The 21,186-nt window shown below is 35.5% G+C and overlaps 2 protein-coding genes across 2 annotated transcripts in view; both read right to left on the bottom strand.

Moving 5' to 3' along the window:
• Positions 1–349: 349 nt before the first annotated feature.
• Positions 350–11,901, bottom strand: LOC136030361 (uncharacterized). Its single transcript, XM_065709283.1, has 3 exons — positions 10,388–11,901; positions 5,666–8,963; positions 350–565 (listed from the first exon to the last, which is right to left on the bottom strand). Exons 1-3 carry the CDS (start codon positions 10,847–10,849, stop codon positions 555–557), a joined length of 3,771 nt encoding a protein of 1,256 aa, XP_065565355.1. The 5' UTR covers positions 10,850–11,901; the 3' UTR covers positions 350–554.
• LOC136030666 (uncharacterized) overlaps positions 11,131–21,186 on the bottom strand; it is a 58,329-nt gene continuing 48,273 nt past the window's right edge. Inside the window, exon 5 of the mRNA XM_065709733.1 lies at positions 11,131–12,564. Within this exon, the coding sequence (XP_065565805.1) occupies positions 11,131–12,564 (1,434 nt within the window). The remainder of the gene's footprint in view (positions 12,565–21,186) is intronic.

Below are 21,186 nucleotides of genomic sequence, written 5' to 3' on the forward strand. Positions count from 1 at the left end.
ATTAAAATGCGATTCTTTTGATGTAACTATTGGTATCAAAATTCGATTTTTTAGAGTTTCGGTTACTATTGAGCCGGGTCGCTCCTTACTACAGTTCGTTACCACGAACTGTTTGACAACCACATTCCCGTCGCCTTCAGTCATAAGAATGGTCTATTGGAGCCCCATTAAATTTGATAAGAGTTCACTGCTAGGACTTCTCCGACCGTAGACTGTTTGATTCTACCGACAGGTATTAGCCAAAATTATAACTCAAGTTTCAACAGCCTGTCACTGGGCCCTAGCCACAAAGGTCTAGTAATTACTGCCTTAAAGTTGAAAACAATAATTTTTTAGCTAAACATAAGGCTTAGAACAGTATTTTAATCAAAAAGTACAAAATCAGGTATTTTCTTGTAAAAAAGAGAGGAAATAGAATATCAGCATATAATGTCATGTATATAAAAACAACTTTTGGGCACAAATCGACAGTTAAGTTCAAATTGCCAAGATCCATTTCTGGCTTAAAAAACTCTACGAATAATTTTCCCAGATGGAGCCACGTTGACATTCGGTCAGGAATTACCTGTCAGTTACATTACCAGTTAAGTAAATAATCAATTATGTATAATAATGCTATTATATCAATGTTAAAATAGTATAATTACTTCCTGTCATTTTTCAAAGCTTTCAAGATAGAAAATTTTCGAGAGGGGAAAGTTTCCAGGATGAGAGGTTTTCTATAGCCTCATGGGCTTTATATTATCTCTTGGTAAATTTGTTTAGATGAATCATGATGTCCTGGTTAATGCAATTTTGTACGAAGTTCGATTGAGCACTTTGCACATTTGATTGGAAGAATTCGGAGGATTTTGGTAGGGGGTCTACAAACTTCGCTGGAGTCAGGGAACATCCATTTGTTAAGTGTGGATGGCTTCTTCCAAATTGATTGGATAAGAAGCATCCTTACATATGCAGTATGCAAATGAATATGCATATTGAGCATATAGAGATATGGAGTAATATTATGGATCCTTCTTTAGATTTATTATTCCCTAAGAATTTCTTTTTATTAGCCAAAGGATATTAGTACTGAAATGTTGCTTAAGATGATTAGGCAAGAAGAAATATTAAAATAGTTCGGTAAACTCTATGAAGTGAGACTGATTTTTTTTTCTGTTGCGGGGAGGGAGCAAGCATTCAAAATAACAAATTTTGGCGCAAAATCTCAGAAAATACAATTTTCGCTTGGAAAAATCTTTTCAAATTTCCATTTCAAATAAACATGGTTGACATTATTTTTATTTTCTAGTTGAATCAGTATAATCAGAGTATAAACTTCGGGAATAATTCCGTAAAAAACTGTACTCGCTCTTGGATTCATCTTTTAATATAATGGCCTTCATTTTTAAATGAAAAGTCAAAAATATGCATGGCATTATCTTGCTAAGGTTTTTGAATTGCATATGACATATTTTGGTTTTAAAACACATTACAATTTATCATATTCTTGCATTTTAAAAAGCAAAACGAAAATTAGGATGTATATATTAACATTTCACGCTTAGAATAAGCGGGCCTCCATTTAGATGCATCTGCTTAGGAATCTTTTGGAAGTTGTAATGATGGATGGCAATAAGCTTACCTAAGGGATATATGAGATTCCTTGCAGCTGTGGTGATACCTATATAGGCCGTACCATGAGACCTCTACATCACCAATTAAAAGAACATGCTTGATTCAATTGATGCCTGCCTTAAAGACAAAGCTAAAGGAGGAAGATAATTTTTCTGCATTGGCCCAACATATTTTTGAAAACCCTTCTTACTCCATTAAGTTTGAACCGGCCCAACTTATTGCTATTGTCCCACAGCCCTTAAAACAAAAAATCGGATAAGCTCTAGAAATTGCTAAAAATAAACAAGCCATCAATAAAGACAATGGTGAGTTCCAAATTAGCGAAATTTGGGAGCCCATCACCCACAGACTGAAAACTCATAAAAAACTCCACCCCTCTCCTACAGGCCCAACCTCTTTAAGATCTACTAGGATAGCGGCCATCAATACCTCTACCAAAATTCGGGCCATGGCACAACAATAATCCCAGGTTTGGCTCATTATTAGTGTTGTTCAGTTTTTAGTTTTATTCATTTAGTAATTTTACTTTCTGGCACGAAATTTGAATTTAAACCTGATGACAGGCGCAGGTCCTGTCGAAATTATTGTTCGAAAAATCAATCACATGAAATCCATAGCTTAGATAAGCTTATTACTATCCATCTTACTATGTATGAGAGTCCGGTTGGCCTCAGAGAATATACTTTTGGAAGTTATACCAGTCATCGGTTCCTAGAACGCCTCATTATCAGCAAATATACATAAAAAAGATCATTTAATTTCCTGTGACCCCGTTTTGACATTATGGCTTTTGCAGAAATCATCTATGCCAGAAAGAAAGAAAAATAAAGAGAAAGGGTTAACCAGGTCTTTATAAACTATGCAACTAAAGGCCTGACAATACATTCTCCTTATGTGAGTAAAAACTAGGACAATTTGAACTTGGCTTAAACACTCTTCAAATACAACCAGTAAAATAAAACATTAAAAAATAACAATAAAGCAAAATCAAAAGATAAAACAGAAACACTGACAAAGTATAATTTGAAAAATTGCATAGTAAACTACTACAAATATAGTAATTTCAGTATACCTAAAAGTTAATGAAATACAGTAAATCTAGACTTAGACTGGTGGGCAAACTTAGCTCCAGCAGCTAGATTTAAAGATGTCCAATTAAAAATGTCTTAAAAGGATATATTCAGCTGGCTTCTAAATTCAGACCCGAATCAAGAATCTGTTTTCCGTCCAGTACCATAGTTTTTTTCAATACATGACGGCTCCTAGTTTAAACCAATTTAAAAATGTACTGTAGGGAGACAAGTACATAAAAAAGGGGGGGGAGGTTCGAGCCAAGTCTTACTGCAAAATCTTAATTTTTCCCATTTTTTAGTCATTTCTTAATCAAATAATATTTTTTTTTATTATACCCCCCTCCCCTATTAAAAAGGCCATGAATACATGGCTGACAATTAGTGTTCCTTTATATATGTAATCTTCTTCCGAAAGATTTCCGAACCAAGGAATTGCTCTTTCAATCAGAGAGTGATTTTATGAATATTTCCGTTTCACGAAACCTGGTGGCACATTTTCACGGAGTACGTACAACATGATTTGAAACCTTTCTATTCTTTGCCGCTAAAGGGGCCATTTTAAAGATTTCCTGCAACTCATTGAATAATTGAGTAGGTTGGGTATAGGGGGAATATAACTTACAATCTCAACCTTACCCTTAAATCAACCCATAGCCTTGTTTAGCAAGCATTTCGATGAAGTTTTTCTTTTAAAGCAGTTTGGAGAAATATATTTATGCATTCTCTAAAAAAAAGAAAAAAGGAAACAAAAGGACACCGATGTCAAAACGTGAAATGTGTCACCCAAATTAATACAGTGAAACTTTTGGTTTTTTACACTCGACAAGACTTTCCATCTTCTGCTGGAACTTAACTAAACATACTTTAATTAATAAATGAACTACAGACTTCGAAGATCAATAAGGAACTTTGGGATTCAAACGAAGTACAAGCTCTTTAATAGTCATATACACATAAAAGTCAGGTGGTAAGAAAGTAAACTCCATTTGAAATTCTTCCTTTGGGCATCATTCCATTAGGCCTTTTACGGAAAAAATTGGAAAGCGAATCAACACGGCGAGGAGAAGTTTTATCAGTTTCATTGGTTTATTTAAAATCAACTGAGAAAAAAATTACAATTTACAATTATTTAAAGTATAGTTTACAATTTTTAATTATTTACAACTTGATTTACAATTATGTAACACGTAAGTCCCTTTGCTCCTCTTCAATATAACTATTCAGATAACTTTTATTATTAACTAATTAAATTTAAGTCTAATTCTAAAAATTATGTAATTAATATTAATCATTTAAAACCTGAGGGCTCATCCAACCTAATGCAAAAATAGATGTGGTCCTGTTCTATATCAAAATAAATAATAAATAATAATTAAGATAAAAGCCATCACCCAATTTTTCACCACTTTTGGTTGATAGATATTGAAAATCTTTCACTGTATTTCTAAGGTTTCAGAAAAAAAAAACTATTTTTATGACCAAAAAATACATTTCTGTTGTTTTTGAAACGGTAAAATATTGTTTTTTCCCTTTGCTCCTCACCAATATAGCTATTCATATAACTTTTATTATTAACTGATTAAATTTAAATCTAATGCTAAAAATTATACAATTAATATTCATCATTTAAAACCTGAGGGCTCATCCAACCTAATGCTAAAATAGATGTGGTCCTGTTCTATATCAAAATAAATAATTAAATACTAATTAACATCAAAGCCATCACCCGATTTTTCACCACTTTTGGTTGATAGATATTGAAAATCTTTCACTGTATTTCTAAGGTTTCAGAAGAAAAAAAACTATTTTTATGACCAAAAAATACATTTCTGTTGTTTTTGAAACGGTAAAATATTGTTTTTTCCCTTTGCTCCTCACCAATATAGCTATTAATATAACTTTTTCATTAACATTAACTGAAGGGCTAAATTTAATATCTAATTCTAAAAATTATGCAATTAATATTCATCATTTAAAACCTGAGGGCTCATCCAACCTAATGCAAAAATAGATGTGGTCCTGTTCTATATCAAAATGAATAATTAAATAATAATTAAGATCAAAGCCGTCACCCGATTTTTCACCACTTTTGGTTGATAGATATTGAAAATCTTTCACTGTATTTCTAAGGTTTCAGAAAAAAAAAACTATTTTTATGACCAAAAAATACATTTCTGTTGTTTTTGAAACGGTAAAATATTGTGTGATTTTTAGAATATGTTTGATATGAATATTCCTGAAATTAGGATTCGAGCTTACTATCAAAACTTTTTCTGAAAAAACTACACAAAACAGAACAAACAAAGCACATGTTACTAACTCTTTCAGTTGGTGGGGTTACAAGAAAAAACATTGAATAGATGACAAATTCCGTAAATTACAGAAAAAAGGCTAGAATCTTGGGATTAGTGAATTTACTAGCATTTTAAATTTATTTTTAGGGAGAATTGTTTTTAGCCTTCATATATCTGAAAAAACATTATTTTTACAGAAAAGCTCCAATATCTTTCTATTTTTGAAAAAAGCAACATCTATATAACATCTTCTACAGAAAGAGTATATATATTCAAATATATGAAACACTAAATATGGCAACCAAAATAACACTAAGAAAGTCAATGGAGTTACCCTTTTTAACAATCGTGGAATAAAAACTTTTGTTCTAAAAAAATTCAAAAACAACTTTGAGTTGCGGTCAAGATGTATTTCCTTCATAAATGGTAGGAAGGGCAAGCATTTGACAAGTGCCGGGCATAAGTTTCATTCCCGAACATGAAGAAGTTTCTTCTTTTTTTTATTACAAAATTGACAAGGCCACTTTTATTTTACAAAGCGTGGCACGGCATCAGAAATAGCTTCGCATAATTCTAAGGAAGAGAAAAAAACATGGCAAGCAAACTTCCGAAGGCCGGAACTATTTTTTGCAACAACAACTTCTCTAAGTTTTTTATCATTAAAATGCAAAGTTAACTTACACAATGGATTTGACAGTAATGTGTTTCTTCCCTGGTATATAGTTCCTGAAGATACAGTCGCCCAGCAGTTTTCCTTTACAAAAGATACACTTGACCCCTTTTGAATAATAAAACGAATTTTATTCTTAACATGGTCTTCCAAACGATTACTTATCACAAGACTCTTAGCGTTTAACCCTAAGTCCTTGAATTCAAGAGGACAACGGCCGTCAGGAACCAACTGTTTTATATACGAGTCACTAAGGGGATCGCTTGTGACACATGAAATACGACCATCAACATTTTCCATTATCTTTAATTTAGTTGACGGCCCACGTCCGTGCAAAATGTAACAGTTAGCCCATCTTAAGTCTCTTTCGCTGGCTCCAATAACATTCATGTCTCTATCAAATGAAACTGAACCTTCAACACTTTTTGACATAATCGCCGATATCAGGTACGCATATGTAGGCTGGTAGTTTGGTTCTGTGACGTAGTCCAGTTTTTTCAAAGCCTCGAAATAAATTAGTTCAATTACTTCTAAGGCATCTTTATCTTTATTATTCTCTGTGTTCATTCCAACACAAAATGAAGAGGCCAACCTTGTTTTCTTCTTCTTGTTTCCCAAACAAGGTTTGAAATGTTCTCTCGTTAATGGATGATGAATATTAGGATTGAGCGTAACAAGCTCCATTTCTTTTTCCAGAGGACTTTGATCTATGCTTTCGTCATTTTCTTCGAAACAATAATCCTTTCTCTTTGCTCTCAATGCCAAAGCATATTCCAGCTCAGGCAGCGATAGTGAAGTTCTTGTTTCGGGCAGAGCAGTTGATGCATTTAAAATGTAAAAGTTGCCTAGGCGAGTCGTAATTTTAAGGGAGTCAACTAGCCAACGATTGGAGGCAGGAAACGAGGCGAGTTGACATAGTAGGTGAGAAACGAAGTTTTCTAAGGCTACTTGCTTCCAATCAGCTAAGAACGTATCACAAGTAAGTTTAAGTGTAGATCTGGCATTAAGAGAATGAGTTAGCTCAAACGGACCATTAGAATTTACAAACTTTATTTGCAAGCTTGAGGGGTCTGCATTACGAACGATGAATATATCCGAGTTTTTCATATGGTACTTGTTCCGTTTCACTCGATTAAAATGACAGTTATTCCTCATGGTATGATTTAGATTTTGTATTTCTTCATATACCCTAAATATTTCTGAACGCGTTCCGAGGGCATTCAGTGTCAGCTGAACTTGGCTATCAGTCTTATGTAGAATCACTTCTGCACCTGTTTGGTCTTTAAGCCATTTGGAATGAAATGATAAAGAATCATGCAAAACCCTGCTTAGACTGAACGGCAGTTTGATGCAGGATGGGATCATAATGCTTGATTGACTTCCAAGTGTTTTAATCAGAAATGAGCAGCTTCTTGAAGAAATTAGTCTGTAGTATGCTTGAAGACTTATCCAGGCAACTTGTTTCATTATGTCTGCATTAATTGTATTACTTGGAATCTCTTGGTCCTTCCAAATAATTGTGAAAGATTCGTTGATCTTCGAAAGTTTCTTGAAGAAACCTACAACATACTGTCCAATGATTCCATAATCCGTGGAAGTCATGTGGCTGATGGAGTCCACAAGATCACTGTACAACTCCATTAAAGGTATTTCCGTTTGTTTCTTTGGAAAACCGATTTGAAGCAAAGAGATAACTAACCCATAAAAATCTCCTGTAGCCATTAGAGCCAAATCCGCTTGAATTCGATTGTCTTTCAAGATACCAGTGATTTTTGCCCACTTAGTGAGGAACCAAAATACTGGCAGTATGTTCGGTTGCTCAATAAAGATAGATTGAATTAAGGAAGTTTTCAGCAAGCCAACTGAGTTAACTGATAAGTCCACGTTCACAATTCCTTCATTGTCTAATACTGAACATTTGATGTGTGGTACCTGAGAATTCGTAAGGTCTACGACTGATTCAGCTTCATTACTTAAGGATGGCAAAACAATTGTACGAAGACAGTGCGATGGCAAGAATTGCTTATCATTTGAATCATTCACAATCAATGACAAATCTAAATCAGAGTAAAAATTACATGTAAATATAGTCACTGACCCAAATGGTCTAATTTCAATTTGCTCTTTATAAACTTTTGTGGCGTAATCACGAATCACAGCTGTGAGTCGGTTTCCAATAAGGATTCTTCGAGCAATAGTAGCGCTTAAAATGTCAGCAGTTTCCAAGAAATAGTTTGTTACTTCCTCGCCAATTTCCAAGAAAACCGCGTTTTCACGAACACGCTGAACATCAGAAGCCTTTGACAGTTTAATTTCACACAAAATGTCTGAGACAATCCAGGCAAAACTACGAAAAGTTACAGAATCAGGCACAGATTGATTGTACGCAACGTAGTACCAAGCGGACGCTTTTGCTTTTTGGTCACTTTTATCAAAATCTTGGAAAAACTTGGAAGTCATAAGCTTTTTGAGCTTAAAGAACGAATCCTCAATTAAACTAGATGAGTTCTGTGGGTGTGAAATCGTAAATTTCGAACATGACGAATGTCCAAGAATAATTTCGCATTCGTCTTGAAGTCCATATTGATACATTATCTGTTTCATATACATGGAATAAATTAGATAATCTCTTTTAGCTGCTGGAATAAACTTCTCATAGCCACTAACAATCAGCTCTGGGTCAGCAAAAATTCGGTTTGAAAGCAAGACTTCACTACCTAAAGATGATGCATTACGATACAGCTGTCCAAGAACTTTCTTTGAAGCATATGATGTTCTTTCGTTCTTTTCCATAAAGTCAGGATAACCAGAAGCTGCCACTATAGCAAAAGCATCTTTTGGTACATTTGGTGGTATGCCTGTTTTTGGAAAATCAACAGCGACAGCTTGTGACTCAGCAAGTTTTATTGCAAGTGGATCACAAGCTCCTTTTTCCATACGGTCACATAATGCAACATGTAGATGAGCAACTTGTCCAAGTACATCACTACTTAGAGATTCTGCATAAAAGTTAGAAAGAGCTTCATGTTTGCAAGGGTTAGGGTGTTTTGGCATACCGTGCTTCAGTCCTGAATAATCAAGAGGAGGGAAAAGAGATAATTGAGGTGGAACCAACTTGGGATTCCACACCACCGAAAAGAGGTCTCCGTCCAAGTCTCCGCCACTGCAAGCAGTCGAAAGAGAGTACTTGCAACTAGAACTAGCAGGAAATATTAACACATTTTTGTAGTTTCTAAACTCGGGCTTGTTAACGGCCCTAACACTACGCACATCGCCAGGATGAAGACATGGGTTGCGATATATTATCACCTAAAAGAAAAAAACAAATGCATTAGGAATGCATGTCTAAACATAAAATAACGATGAAAAAGTAAAAAAAAAGTGAAAAAAAAATTCATTTTCTTAAACATAAAAGAGAACCGATGTCTTTCTTACCCAATTCTAAAACTTCGAACAATTCTAAAACAATTCTAAAACATTATTTTCCCTACTTGCAAAGCCATAGAAATGCGTTATCAACCCCCCAAAAGTTTAAACACGAAGAGAGATCTAGGTAAGCGAAAAAATAACATTCACGCTACATATCCGCCACTACACTGAGCAATACATATTCAGAGATAGCTAGAATACAGCAAATTATTAAAGTTAGTGAGTTTCTAGATTGTAAACATTGCAATGAAAAGTACTAACTTTTCTTTAAAAATAAATTTCTTTGTGTTACGGCCGCTGGCCCTAAAGATCAGATTAATACCCTTTTTGTAAACTTACTTTCTTTCTTCTTTAATTTTGATACGTCAACACCAGTTCTACCTATTATTAAATATCTTTTTGTCCTGATATTATTTTTCTCTAGGTTAACTGAATATGACACATGTTGAAAGATTTTGCAAATTAGCTAGACTCTGAAAAATGTAGGCTACGGGGGACTCATACAGGAAACAAAATAGACTAAAAAGCCCAGGGTAAGTTTTGTACTTCAATTGGCACAGACACACATTTAAAAATTTTCAGAATTACCCCCCCCCCCAGCTCCCCCAAAGAGGACGGATCTGTTCCAGTTATGTCAATCACGTATCTGGGACTTGTGCTTATTTTCCCACCAAGTTTCATCCCGACCCCTCCACTCTAAGCGTTTTCCAAGATTTTAGGTTTCCCCCTAATGTCACTGGATCTTGTCGGGATTTGAAATACGAACTCTGAGACGCGATATCCTTCTAAATATCAAATTTCAATAAGATCCAATCACCAATAAAAATGCTTCATTTTTTCTAATTTTTCCGAATTAATCGTCCCCTCACTCCCCCTCAAATGGTCGAATCGGGGAAACAACTATTTCTAATTTAATATGGTCTGGTCCCTGATACTCCTGCCAAATTTCATCGTCCTAGCTTACCTGGAAATGCCTAAACTAGCTAAACCAGGACCGACAGAATTTACGATCGCTATTTGTCACTTGGCAAATATAAAGGGCCATAAAAAGAGGCAACAAATTAGGTGACAATATCATGATACCACACAAAGACCTTAAAAGGGTAAAAATGAGCTTCTGGTCGCATTGTCCATTTTATTATCGCATTAGAGGCCATGAATCAGGATCGCAGAATCCAGTCCTCTTAAAAATTGGGACGTTATTAGAAGGTCACATTAGGTTGTGTGACGTTTTGATGATGTAATATGCATAAACAAAATTGGGCACCAGCTATACAAAGAGTTGGAATAACAACAAGACTTACCAATCCATCTACAACACTTGAATTTTCATCCTCATCTCTTTGAATTTGAAGAAAAACTTCTTCTTGGCCAAGGATGTGAAATGGATCAGAAACGCCAAGGACCAGAGCTGCATCCTTTAAGGGTATTTTGGTCTTTTTGGCAATGTCAGTTGCATCAACTTCAAATAGCTTTTTCAAAACCCGCAGCCAAAATGGTTCATTGAGCAGATCAAAATATTGCTGAACTTGTTTAACCTTCCAGTAAATTTGCAGCGTTTCTAGTTTTCTAGCAGCTAATCTTGGATCTATTAGCATTTCAATATTTCTAGAAAGTACTCTCTCATGCAAAACATGCAATTCCTCAACAACATCAGAATGAATCGATTCCAGAAGAGTTATAATTTCACGATTCAGTGTAGCTGGAAGGAATCTGGAATAAGAAACGACACCTAAGTTATAATCATCACTTTCAAATCTTTTCATGGATTTTCTCACCAAAATATCCTTATTGATTCCTGCCACTTTATTAAAAAACGCATCATCCACAGCTAAAAGAACACCTTTCACGCCACTAATTCGAATCTGATATGCAGAGGGAATGTCACTACATTGAAGTAGATCAGCGATTCGGCACGCGAGAGAAAATCTGATCAATCCAGCATCCTCTGTAAGACAGTCACCGTTTTCTGCATATACATCTTCAACAAAAGCCCATTTTTCAGGAAGTATATCTCCAGAGTAAAAAGGCTAAGTCTGGATAAATACTAGGGAACGGAATCAAACTCATGTTGGTTCAGAATTATCTGACTCCTCAATTTAGTAGCTTCTTCTATGCTGTTGCAATCTATAAATAGAGCCCTGTGATTTCTTTGCTCACTGGCACTAGCACAAAAAAAATAATATACTTTTCCATTTAGTTCAAGTCCATTATTTAACACAATATTCACGAAGTCAAATGATTTTTCACCTTGAAGCTTCCTTAGATTTTCATCACGAAAGTTAACAATAACAAATTCGTAATCGGAAAATTTTCTAAACAGCCTATTCATCTTAACAGGCATCACTGGATAATACACTACTCTTGTTGGAGTTACAGCAACACTGCCAACGAGAAAATTATTGGCGTTCAGAATGTCTCTTATGCTACTATCTAAAACAATATCACCGCTTGTTTTTAGAATGGAATCGTAGTCAAACCAATAACATAAATGCATTTCAGTGAACAGATGAAAATTCAATGCCATTTGAGTTTCTTCTGAATAGTTTTTACTAGCCAAACTTACCAATATTTTTCTCAGAGCTGTTTTTGAAAGAGCAACAGTTTTTTGACTAATGATGACAGAAAAATTCCAAGCAAGCGAAAAAACATCTTTGGTCTTTGCAGAGGCTGTCAAAAATGAATCCCATAAATAATCTTGATCTTCTAGATTATTGTCATAGTCGTACGCATAATCATGGTCACAAGACACTACTCTAACACAAGAATCGTACACTCTAAATGGAAAGTTGTAAGGATTATTCGAAATGGCTCTTAGTGAGCAACTCATATCTTTTTTAGAATTGTTCTCTTCTAACGAAAGGGCTAAAACTGCGTTATCCACAAAAGCACGGAGAGTCTTTTCATCACGTGGTTCCAATCCGGATCTGAAATCTAAATTCAAATACTCAATTTTTTTACCATTCGACATCAAAGCTGGTACTTGTGTATATGGTAGATACAGCTTACTAATGCCTTTTTTAGTCGAATCTAGCAACGCAAAGTCAAGAATGCCTGATAGGCTGATTATGATTTTTCGGTTATATCCGCTTCCATCGATCTTGATTTCCAAGGTTCTATTATTATCTATGCACAACATCATTTCAAGCTCAGGATACTGAAGAATAACCGCTTCTTCAAAAGTCTGCTCATTCACAAAACTACCAAACGACAAACCAATAAGTTTCCAACTTGATCTTTCAGTCTTTCTAGGTAGTTGAAGACGCGACCAAATCCTGAGGTTTGGGTCATTTTCGACAGTAAAATCCCATAATTCACAAAGTTCCGCATACGCATCAGCGACTGATTTACCACTTGTATAAGAACTTGTGCGAAATGTAATCGGGATGGTTTTCAAAAACATAGAACAGTTTTCTTCAACACTCGATACTTCATCGACTACCAGCAGCTGGTAAGACTCTAGAGTGTTTAAAACTCTCTCCTAAAAAGAGAAATGTTAGGTTAAAAAGAGTCCAGGATCTTCACAATTCATGTTAACGGTATACATATTCGCTACTTTGGCGAATGAACATGTTTTTAAGCCAACAAATACTGTCTTATCGCACTTTAGCCGAGGGTTGGGCTTAAGAAGGATATGCAACTTTTGTTGAATATTCAGTGAGGGACTCAGATAGACCTCAAATTTTGAATTCGGGAGGGGTAGAGGTACTTTACTACTCCCCAAAAGCAGCCTCCAGACTGTCACGGAAGGGGTGTTTATAAAGTATTTGCCTTGAAGAGGAATGTCGAAAATTTCATCGTCTTTTAAAAACACAACTCCTATTCTTATCTTAAAGTCTGTAAATTTATATTAGCCTTAACGTCTGATTACAAATGATGAAAATTTTACAAACTGTGTGCGGGACAAATAAGAACGATACTGACACCACTATGCTACTTCTCCGTTAAATCAACTCCCCTAGTAGTCCTAGTGACCACAGGCCAGACTTTCGCTTGAAGTGTAATAGAATATATGCTAGAGACACTCTTTGCATATTAAAAAAAAAACTCCTAAAAATTTTTGTTTTTGTCAATTACATTGGCTTTAACTGTTTTTAAAATAACGTTTGATAAACTTTAACATTTGATAATACTTGGATAACAATTCAGTTATTTTCAAAATCTGCTTTCTTTCATCAACAACTCGTTGATAATTCATTATATTAATTAAAAAACTTTGCGAAAAAGAAGTTTTTTAAAGAAAAGTAAAGATCATGTCAAACTTAAAGTCAGAAGAAATAGAAATCTGCCACATCTCGAACTCAAAACGACCAGAGATTAAAGAAACAATCGTAGCAAAAAACATACAATATGTACTAATATAAATGAATAATAATATACAAATCAAGCTTGAAACAAACACAAGTATTTTGCTATTGAAGTATAAATAAATGACCGTCAGAATATTTCAAACAAAATGGCTATCCCATAACTTTGATCGGGTGCATTTGGGGAAAAAAGGGTGTGTGTGTGGGGGGGGGGGTAAATGTCCTCTGATCCCTTTTGACTCATAAAAAGGACACTACAACTTCTGATTTTCAATAGAATGAGCCACCTTGAAAGTTTATACGACCATCCTTTCTATATGGAGTGGCTCCGGAAAAAAAACAACGACATTGGAGCCTTATGGCCTTAGGGTTGGTGAGAGAAGACTAGTTGCCCTGAGATTGCTTTTGACTGAAAAAAGCGAAGTAGAACTTTCTATTTCTAATCATTTGAGTCCCCTAAAAAGTTTATACGACCATGTCGTCCATAAAAACCGTATGTGACCCCGGGGAATAAGTTACAACCCTTCCCTGAGCTTTGGGGGGGGGGCTAAATTAACCTCAAAGCTTTTGTCATACGATCGTTGAACTGTTTCAAACAAAATGGCTATCTCCAAGTTTGGATCGGATACATTTAAGGAAAAGTAAGGGGGGAAGTCGTCTGTGTGAGTGGGGGGGGGATATATGCCATCTGATCACTTTTGATGACACTTAAAAAGGTAATTAGAACTTTCAGTTTTTAAACAGTTCGTGGTAACGAACTCTAGTAAGGAGCGACCCGGCTCAATAGAAACCGAAACTCTAAAAAGGAATTTTGATGCCAATAGTTACATCAAAAGAATCGCATTTTAATGCTGATTTTAAATATATAGGTTTCACCAAGTTTAGTTTTGTCAATCAAAAGTGACGAGCCTGAGAAAATTTACCTTATTTTAGAAAATAGGGGAAAATACCCCCTAAAAAATCACACCATCAGATTCAGCGTATCAGAAAACCATACAATAGAAGTTTCAAGTTCTTATCTACAAAAATGTGGAATTCCGTATTTTTTGCCGGAGGACAAATTAATAACCGTATTTTTTGCCGGAGGATAAATTAATGCCGGAGGACAAAAAAATAACGGATACGTGTTTATTTGTTCGTTTTTTTCCTCAGGAGTGATCGTATCGATCCAGTGGTCCTAAAATGTCGCGAGAGAGCTCATTCTAACAGTAATTAAAAGTTGTAGTGCCGTTTTTAAGCGACCAAAAAAATTGGAAGGCATCTAGGCCCCCCACGCACATTTTCCACCATAGTCACCAGATCAAAATTTTGAGATAGCCATTCTGTGTCAGTGTAGTCGAAAAACCTAATAACTATGTCTTTGGGGACAACTTAATGCCCCACATTTCCCGGGGGAAGGGCTACAAGTTACAAACTTTGACAATTGTTTACATATAGTAATGGTTATTATGAAGTGTACAGACGTTTTCGGGGAGACTTTTTCGCGTTGGGGTGGGGATGGGTCGGGGGTTAAGTGGGAGGATCTTTCCATGGAGGAATTTATCATGAGGGAAGAGAATTTCTATGAAGGGGGTGCAGGATTTTCTAGCATTATTTAAAAAAACAATAAAAAAATAAATAATTTTTTTCAACTGTAAGTAATGAGCAGCATTAAAACTTAAAACGAACATAAAATATTGCGTATATAAGGGGGCTCGTCTCCTCCACAATACCTTAATCTTTACGCTAAAGCATTATTAGTTATTTCAACTATTTCTTCTACGGCCTTTGTGATTCAGGGGCCATTCTTGAGGATAAATGTAGCGTGAAGAGCCAGGCGTTGAGGAGGGGGCAACCCCTTTCATATACGAAATCATTTCTGTTCGTTTTAAGTTTTAATGTCGCTTCTTACTTGCAGTTAATAAAAACTATTTTTGTTTAATCATTCAAATGAGCCATCTCTGTAGTCTATATGACCATGCGTTAAATAAAACCTTATATGTCCCAACGGTACGACTTACAACACTTGCCCCCGGGCTCTTTGGGATTGTATCGATTCCAGAGCTTTTGTTATTTGACCTTTAAGATATTTTTAACAAAATAGCTACCTCAAACTATGATCAGAAGCAATTGAGGAAAAAAGGGCCTTGGCTAGGGGGCTAGTTGCCCTCCCATCACTTTTGACAGGGCACTAAAAATCCCGAGTTTCAATCGAATGAGCCACCTTCAAAGTTTACACAACCACCTCTTTCATAATAGCCTTATATGACCCTTGGGCATAAATTACAACCTTTGCCCCTTGTTTTTTTTGGGGGGAGGGAGCTATATTATCCCTCAAGTTTTGTTATATGATCTTTGGTTTATTTTAAATAAAAAGACTATAGAAAAAATTTTATCTGACGCATTCAGATAAAAGACGGTGGGGGGGGGATTGTGCAAGTTGCCATTGGATCCCTTTTGACTCTTAAAAAGGAATCCCAAATTTCAATTTCTAATCATTTGAATCCCCTTTGAAGCTTATACGACCATCTCTTCCATAAGAATCTCATATACCCCGGGGCATAAGTTAGAACCCTCTCCCCGGCACTGGGTTATGATGACCCGAAGTTTTTGTTACCTAATCGTTGGAGTATTTCAAACAAAATGAGAATCTCAAATTTTTTCACATGCTTTTGGGGGAAAAAGGGTGTACATATGGAGGGAGAGTAGATGCCCTCCAATCACTTTCGACTCATATAAAAGTAACCAGAGCTTTCGATTTCTAATAAAACGCGCCACCTCTGAAGTTTATAAAACATTACATTCCTACTGAGCATAACTTAAAGCACTAGCCTCCGGAATTTGGGGAGCTGTGTCAACCCCAGAGTTTTTGTTATTTAATGTTTGAATTATTTTTAACAAAATGGCTATCACAATTTTTCTTTCGGATATGCTTGGAGGGGGGGATCTAATTGCTCTTTGATCTCTTTTTTAGGGCATATCTTACAACGCCAGCCTCGGGCAAAAATGGCTACCTCATATTTTTTATCGGATGCATTTCGGTAAAAAAGCTTTGAAGGGTTCTCTAATCGAATGAGCCCCCTTCAAATTTTATACAGCCACCCCTTCCATATGAAATGCCTCTAGAAAAAAATAATAATAAATAGTGAATAATGGTTTCGCCATTGTTCTCCTACGTTTGGCTCCCGTGATTCGAATTTAAACACTAGAAGTGATGCCTTATTAAAAAGTAGACTTGGCCCTCTATTGCATAAATGTAACATGTTTCTTGTTTCTAAAAGTGATGATCAGGGTGACAGGCTTGTCAGGCGTCGCAAAGCTCCCTGTAGTTAGACGGTATCACGTCGTAACACCTTCAAAACGCAAGTGCGTCTGTGCGCAAGTGCGTCTGAACTCGATGAGCATCTGAAGCTTTTATTTCAAATGATTAGACCACTGATATAGGTCAAGCACTGATTCACCTGGTTCTAGCATAACAAAAATACTTGAAAAAAGGAAAAAATTGCGAATTTTTGTTGTATTTACCTCCTATTACTGTTTGAAGTGTTTTAAGCAGTTATAGAAAGTCTTATCCTGCCTGAAATGATACGTAAATGCACACTATGTTAAAGACAGTTTTCATAAGCATCTGAATTGTCCAATTGCTCATCAAACAGTTTGTAGCAACGAACTGTAGTAAGGAGCGACCCGGCTCAATAGTAACCGAAACTCTAAAAAACGAAATTTTGATACCAATACATGCATCAAAAGAGTACGATTTTTACGCTGATTTTAAATATGTAAGTTTGATCAACTTTAGTCTTACCCATCAAAAGTTACAACTCTGAGAAAATTTTCTATATTTTCGAAAGCAGGGAGAAACACCCTCTGAAAGTCATAGAATCTTCAAAATTTGCCTGGCAGAAAGAGAAAACACGCACTGAAAGTAAAACAATTTTATTAAAAATCAAACCATCAGGTTCAGGGTACCAGAGAACCCTACTGTAGAGATTTCAAGAACCTATCTGCAAAAATGTAGAATTTTGATTTTTTTTTTGTCCAGAAGAAAGATTACGGATATATTTTTAATTGTTTTTTGTTGCTATTTTTTTTTTTCCAAGGAATGATCGTAACGACCCAGTGGCCATAGAATGTCGTGAGAGGGCTCATTCTAATGGAAATTAAGTTCTGGTACCCTATTTAAGTGACCAAAAAACTGGAGGGCAACTAGGCAACACGCTCATTTCTCATACCACGCTCATTTTTTTCCAAAACTCACTGCATCAATTTTGAGATAGTCATTTTGTTCAAGTTAGTCGAAAAATCTAATAGCTATGACTTTGAAGAGAACTTGATCCCCGAAAGTCCCTGAGAGAAGGGCTTTCCCCTTTGTTTACATACAGTATTGGTAATTGGGAAGTATAGACATTTTCAGGAAGATTTTTTTTGTGGTGGTGAGGGAAGGGTTACTTGAGAGGATCTTTCCATGGAGGAGTATATCATGGGGGAAGAGAATATCCATGAAGGGGTGCTGGATTCTCCAACAATATTCAAAAAACAATGAGAAATTCGATAAAAAAACAAGTTTTTTCAACTGAAAGAAAGGAGCAACATTAAAACTTAAAATGAACATAAAATTATGACGTATATTGGGGTTCGTTCCCTCCTCAATACCTTGCTCTTTACTCCAAAGTATTTTTAGTAATTTCAAAAGAGCTATTTTATTCTAATTAAACGGCGGAATTCGAACTTCAGTGAAAAGAATAAGGCATTGACGAAGAGGCGAACCCCCTCATACACGTAATAAAAATGTACGAATATAGAAGTTTGTTACGTAAGTTAACTTGTAAATTACGTATATTTATTAAAATAAAGAAGTTCGTAAAAAAATCAAAAGTTTTAGAGGTATTTTTAATTAAACAAAAAAATTGGAGGGCAACTGGCGCCCCTCCCCTGCCCCTTTTCTTAAAATCTTCTGATCAAAACTTTGAAAAAGCCATTTAGCCAAAAAATTAAAATGCAAATTTCGTTTTAATTATTCACATGCGATGAGCCATTCACATACGATATCACCCTCTTCTCAACCCCTCCACCAACCAAAAAATCCACCTGAAAACGTCTATACACTTCCCAATACCCATTACTATATGTAAGCACTGATCAAAGTTCGTAACTTGTAGCCCCTCCCACGGGGACGGTGAGGGAGTAAGTCGTCCCCAAAAACATAGTTATAAGGGTTTTCGACTACGCTGAATAAGATGGCTATCTCAGAATTTTAATCCGTTGACTTTGGGAAAATAATTAGCGTGGGAGAGGCCTAGGTGCCCTCCAATTTATTTGGTCACTTAAAAAGGGCATTAGAACTTTTCATTTCCGTTAGAATGAGCCCTCTCGCAACATTCTAGGACAACTGGGTCGATACGATGACCCCTGAAAAAAAAAAATAAACACGCACCCGTGATTTGTCTTCTGGCAAAAAATACAAAATTCCACATTTTTGTAGATAGGAGCTTGAAACTTCTACAGTAGGGTTCTCTGATACGCTGAATCTGATGATGTCATTTTCGTTAAGATCCTACGACTTTTAGGGGGTGTTTCCCCCTATTTTCCTAAATAAGGCAAATTTTCTCAGGCTCGTAACTAAGTATGTCGCAAGAGGGCTCATTCTAACGGAAATGAAAAGTTCTAGTGCCCTTTTTAAGTGACCAAAAAAATTGGAGGGCATCTAGGCCCCCTCCCACGCTCATTTTTTCCCAAAGTCAACGGATCAAAATTTTGAGATAGCCATTTTGTTCAGCATAGTCGAAAACCATAATAACTATGTCTTTGGGATGACTTACTCCCCCACAATCCCTGGGGGAGGGGCTGCAAGTTACAAACTTTGACCAGTGTTTACAAATAGTAATGGTTATTGGGAAGTGTATAGACGTTTTCAGGGGGATTTTATTTTGTTTGGGGGTGGGGCTGAGCAGAGGGGGCTATGTTGGAGGATCTTTCCTTAGAGGAATCTGTCATGGGGGATGAAAAATTCAATGAAAAGGGCGCAGGATTCTCTAGCATTACTATAAGAAAACAATGAAAAATAAACATGAAAACTTTTTTTCAAATGAAAGGAAGAAGTAGCATTGAAACTTAAAACGAACAGAGATTATTACGCATATGAGGGGTTCTAAAAATACTTTAGCATAAAGAGCGAGGTATTTAAGAGATAAATACCTTGCTCTTTATGCTAAAGTATTTATAGTAATTTCAACTATTTATTCTACGGCCTTTCTGATTCAGGGGTCATTCTTAAAGAATTGGGAGAAAAGTTAAGATTTAGTGTAAAGAGCGAGGTATTAACGAGGGTACAAACCCCCTCGTATACATAATAAAAATATATGGTCATGAAAGTTTGTTACGTAAGTTAATTCTTAAGTTACGTATATTTTTTACTAATAAAAACGTTCCTTAAAAATTAAAAGTTCTAGTAGCCTTTTTAAGTAACCGAAAAATTGGAGGGCAAATAGGCCTCCTTCTCCACCCCTTATTTCTCAAAATCGTCTGATCAAAACTAAGAGAAAGCCATTTAGCCAAAAAAAGAATGAATATACAAATTTCATTTTAATAATTTATGTGCGGAGAGCCAAAACCAAACATGCAATAATTCAAAAACGTTCAGAAATTAAATAAAAAAAAAACTGATTTTTTTAGCTGAAAGAAAGGAGCGACATTAAAACTTAAAACGAGCAGAAATTACTCCGTATATGAAATGGGTTGTCCCCTCCGCAATCCCTCGCTCTTTACGCTAAAGTTTGACTCTTTGCCACAATTCTACTTTTTAAAACAATTAAAAGCTTTAGCGTAAAGAGCGAGTGATTGCGGAGGGGAAAACCCATTTCATATACGGAGTAATTTCTGTTCGTTTTAAGTTTTAATGTCGCTCCTTACTTTCAGCTGAAAAAAAATCATTTTTTTTTTATTTAATGTATTTAAAATCAGCAGTAAAATGCGATTCTTTTGATGTAGCTATTGATATCAAAATTCCGTTTTTTAGAGATTCGGTTTCTATTGAGCCGGGTCGCTCCTTACTAGAGTTCGTTACCACGAACTGTTTGATTTATTATGCGTTAGGTCTTCTGTTCATTCGCACGATACAAGGGGTAATGTTGATTTAAGTGTACCTAGAGACATTTCTCCCCGTTCGTGCTTTTCTGTTTTATATGGAGGTACACTGAAATGGAATAGTTTGACGAGTAATATAAGGAGTATTGGAGAACCTGTTATATTCCAAAAAACCGTTAAGGGACTGCTTTTTGTAGATAATGAGTTTTGATTCATTCGTTTATTTTATTCATTGTGGGGGTTATGATGATATGTAGTTCCCAGAGGAAAAGTAAAGTAATGATATTTTTTTCATATTTATAGTTGAGTGTGGCGGTATTAGTGGTGTCAGTGGCCTAGTGTTCTTTTATATTATGTATTTTGTTTTCTCTATCTCCCCCTCGGACAAGCTTTGTTTTTAAGGGGAGGTAGTAACCATTTTTTATTTATTACCTGTTTAATTAATAAATCTTTCCCTCTCTCTCATAGTTTTAATCGGACGATTTTGATAAAAAAAAAAGGGTGGGGGAGGAGGCCTAGATGTACTCCAATTTGTGGTTACTTAAAAAGGCAACTAGCTTTTTATTTTTTTAACGAACGTTTTTATTAGTAATAAATATACGTAACTGACAAATTAACTTCAGTAACGAAATTCTATATTTGTATATTTTTAATACGTATATAAGGGGGTTCTCCCCCTCGTCAATACCTCGCTCTTTACATTAAAGCTTCAATTTGGTACAAATTCTTTAAGA

Source organism: Artemia franciscana, chromosome 8, assembly GCF_032884065.1.
Source record: "Artemia franciscana chromosome 8, ASM3288406v1, whole genome shotgun sequence".
Lineage (NCBI taxonomy): Eukaryota > Metazoa > Arthropoda > Branchiopoda > Anostraca > Artemiidae > Artemia > Artemia franciscana.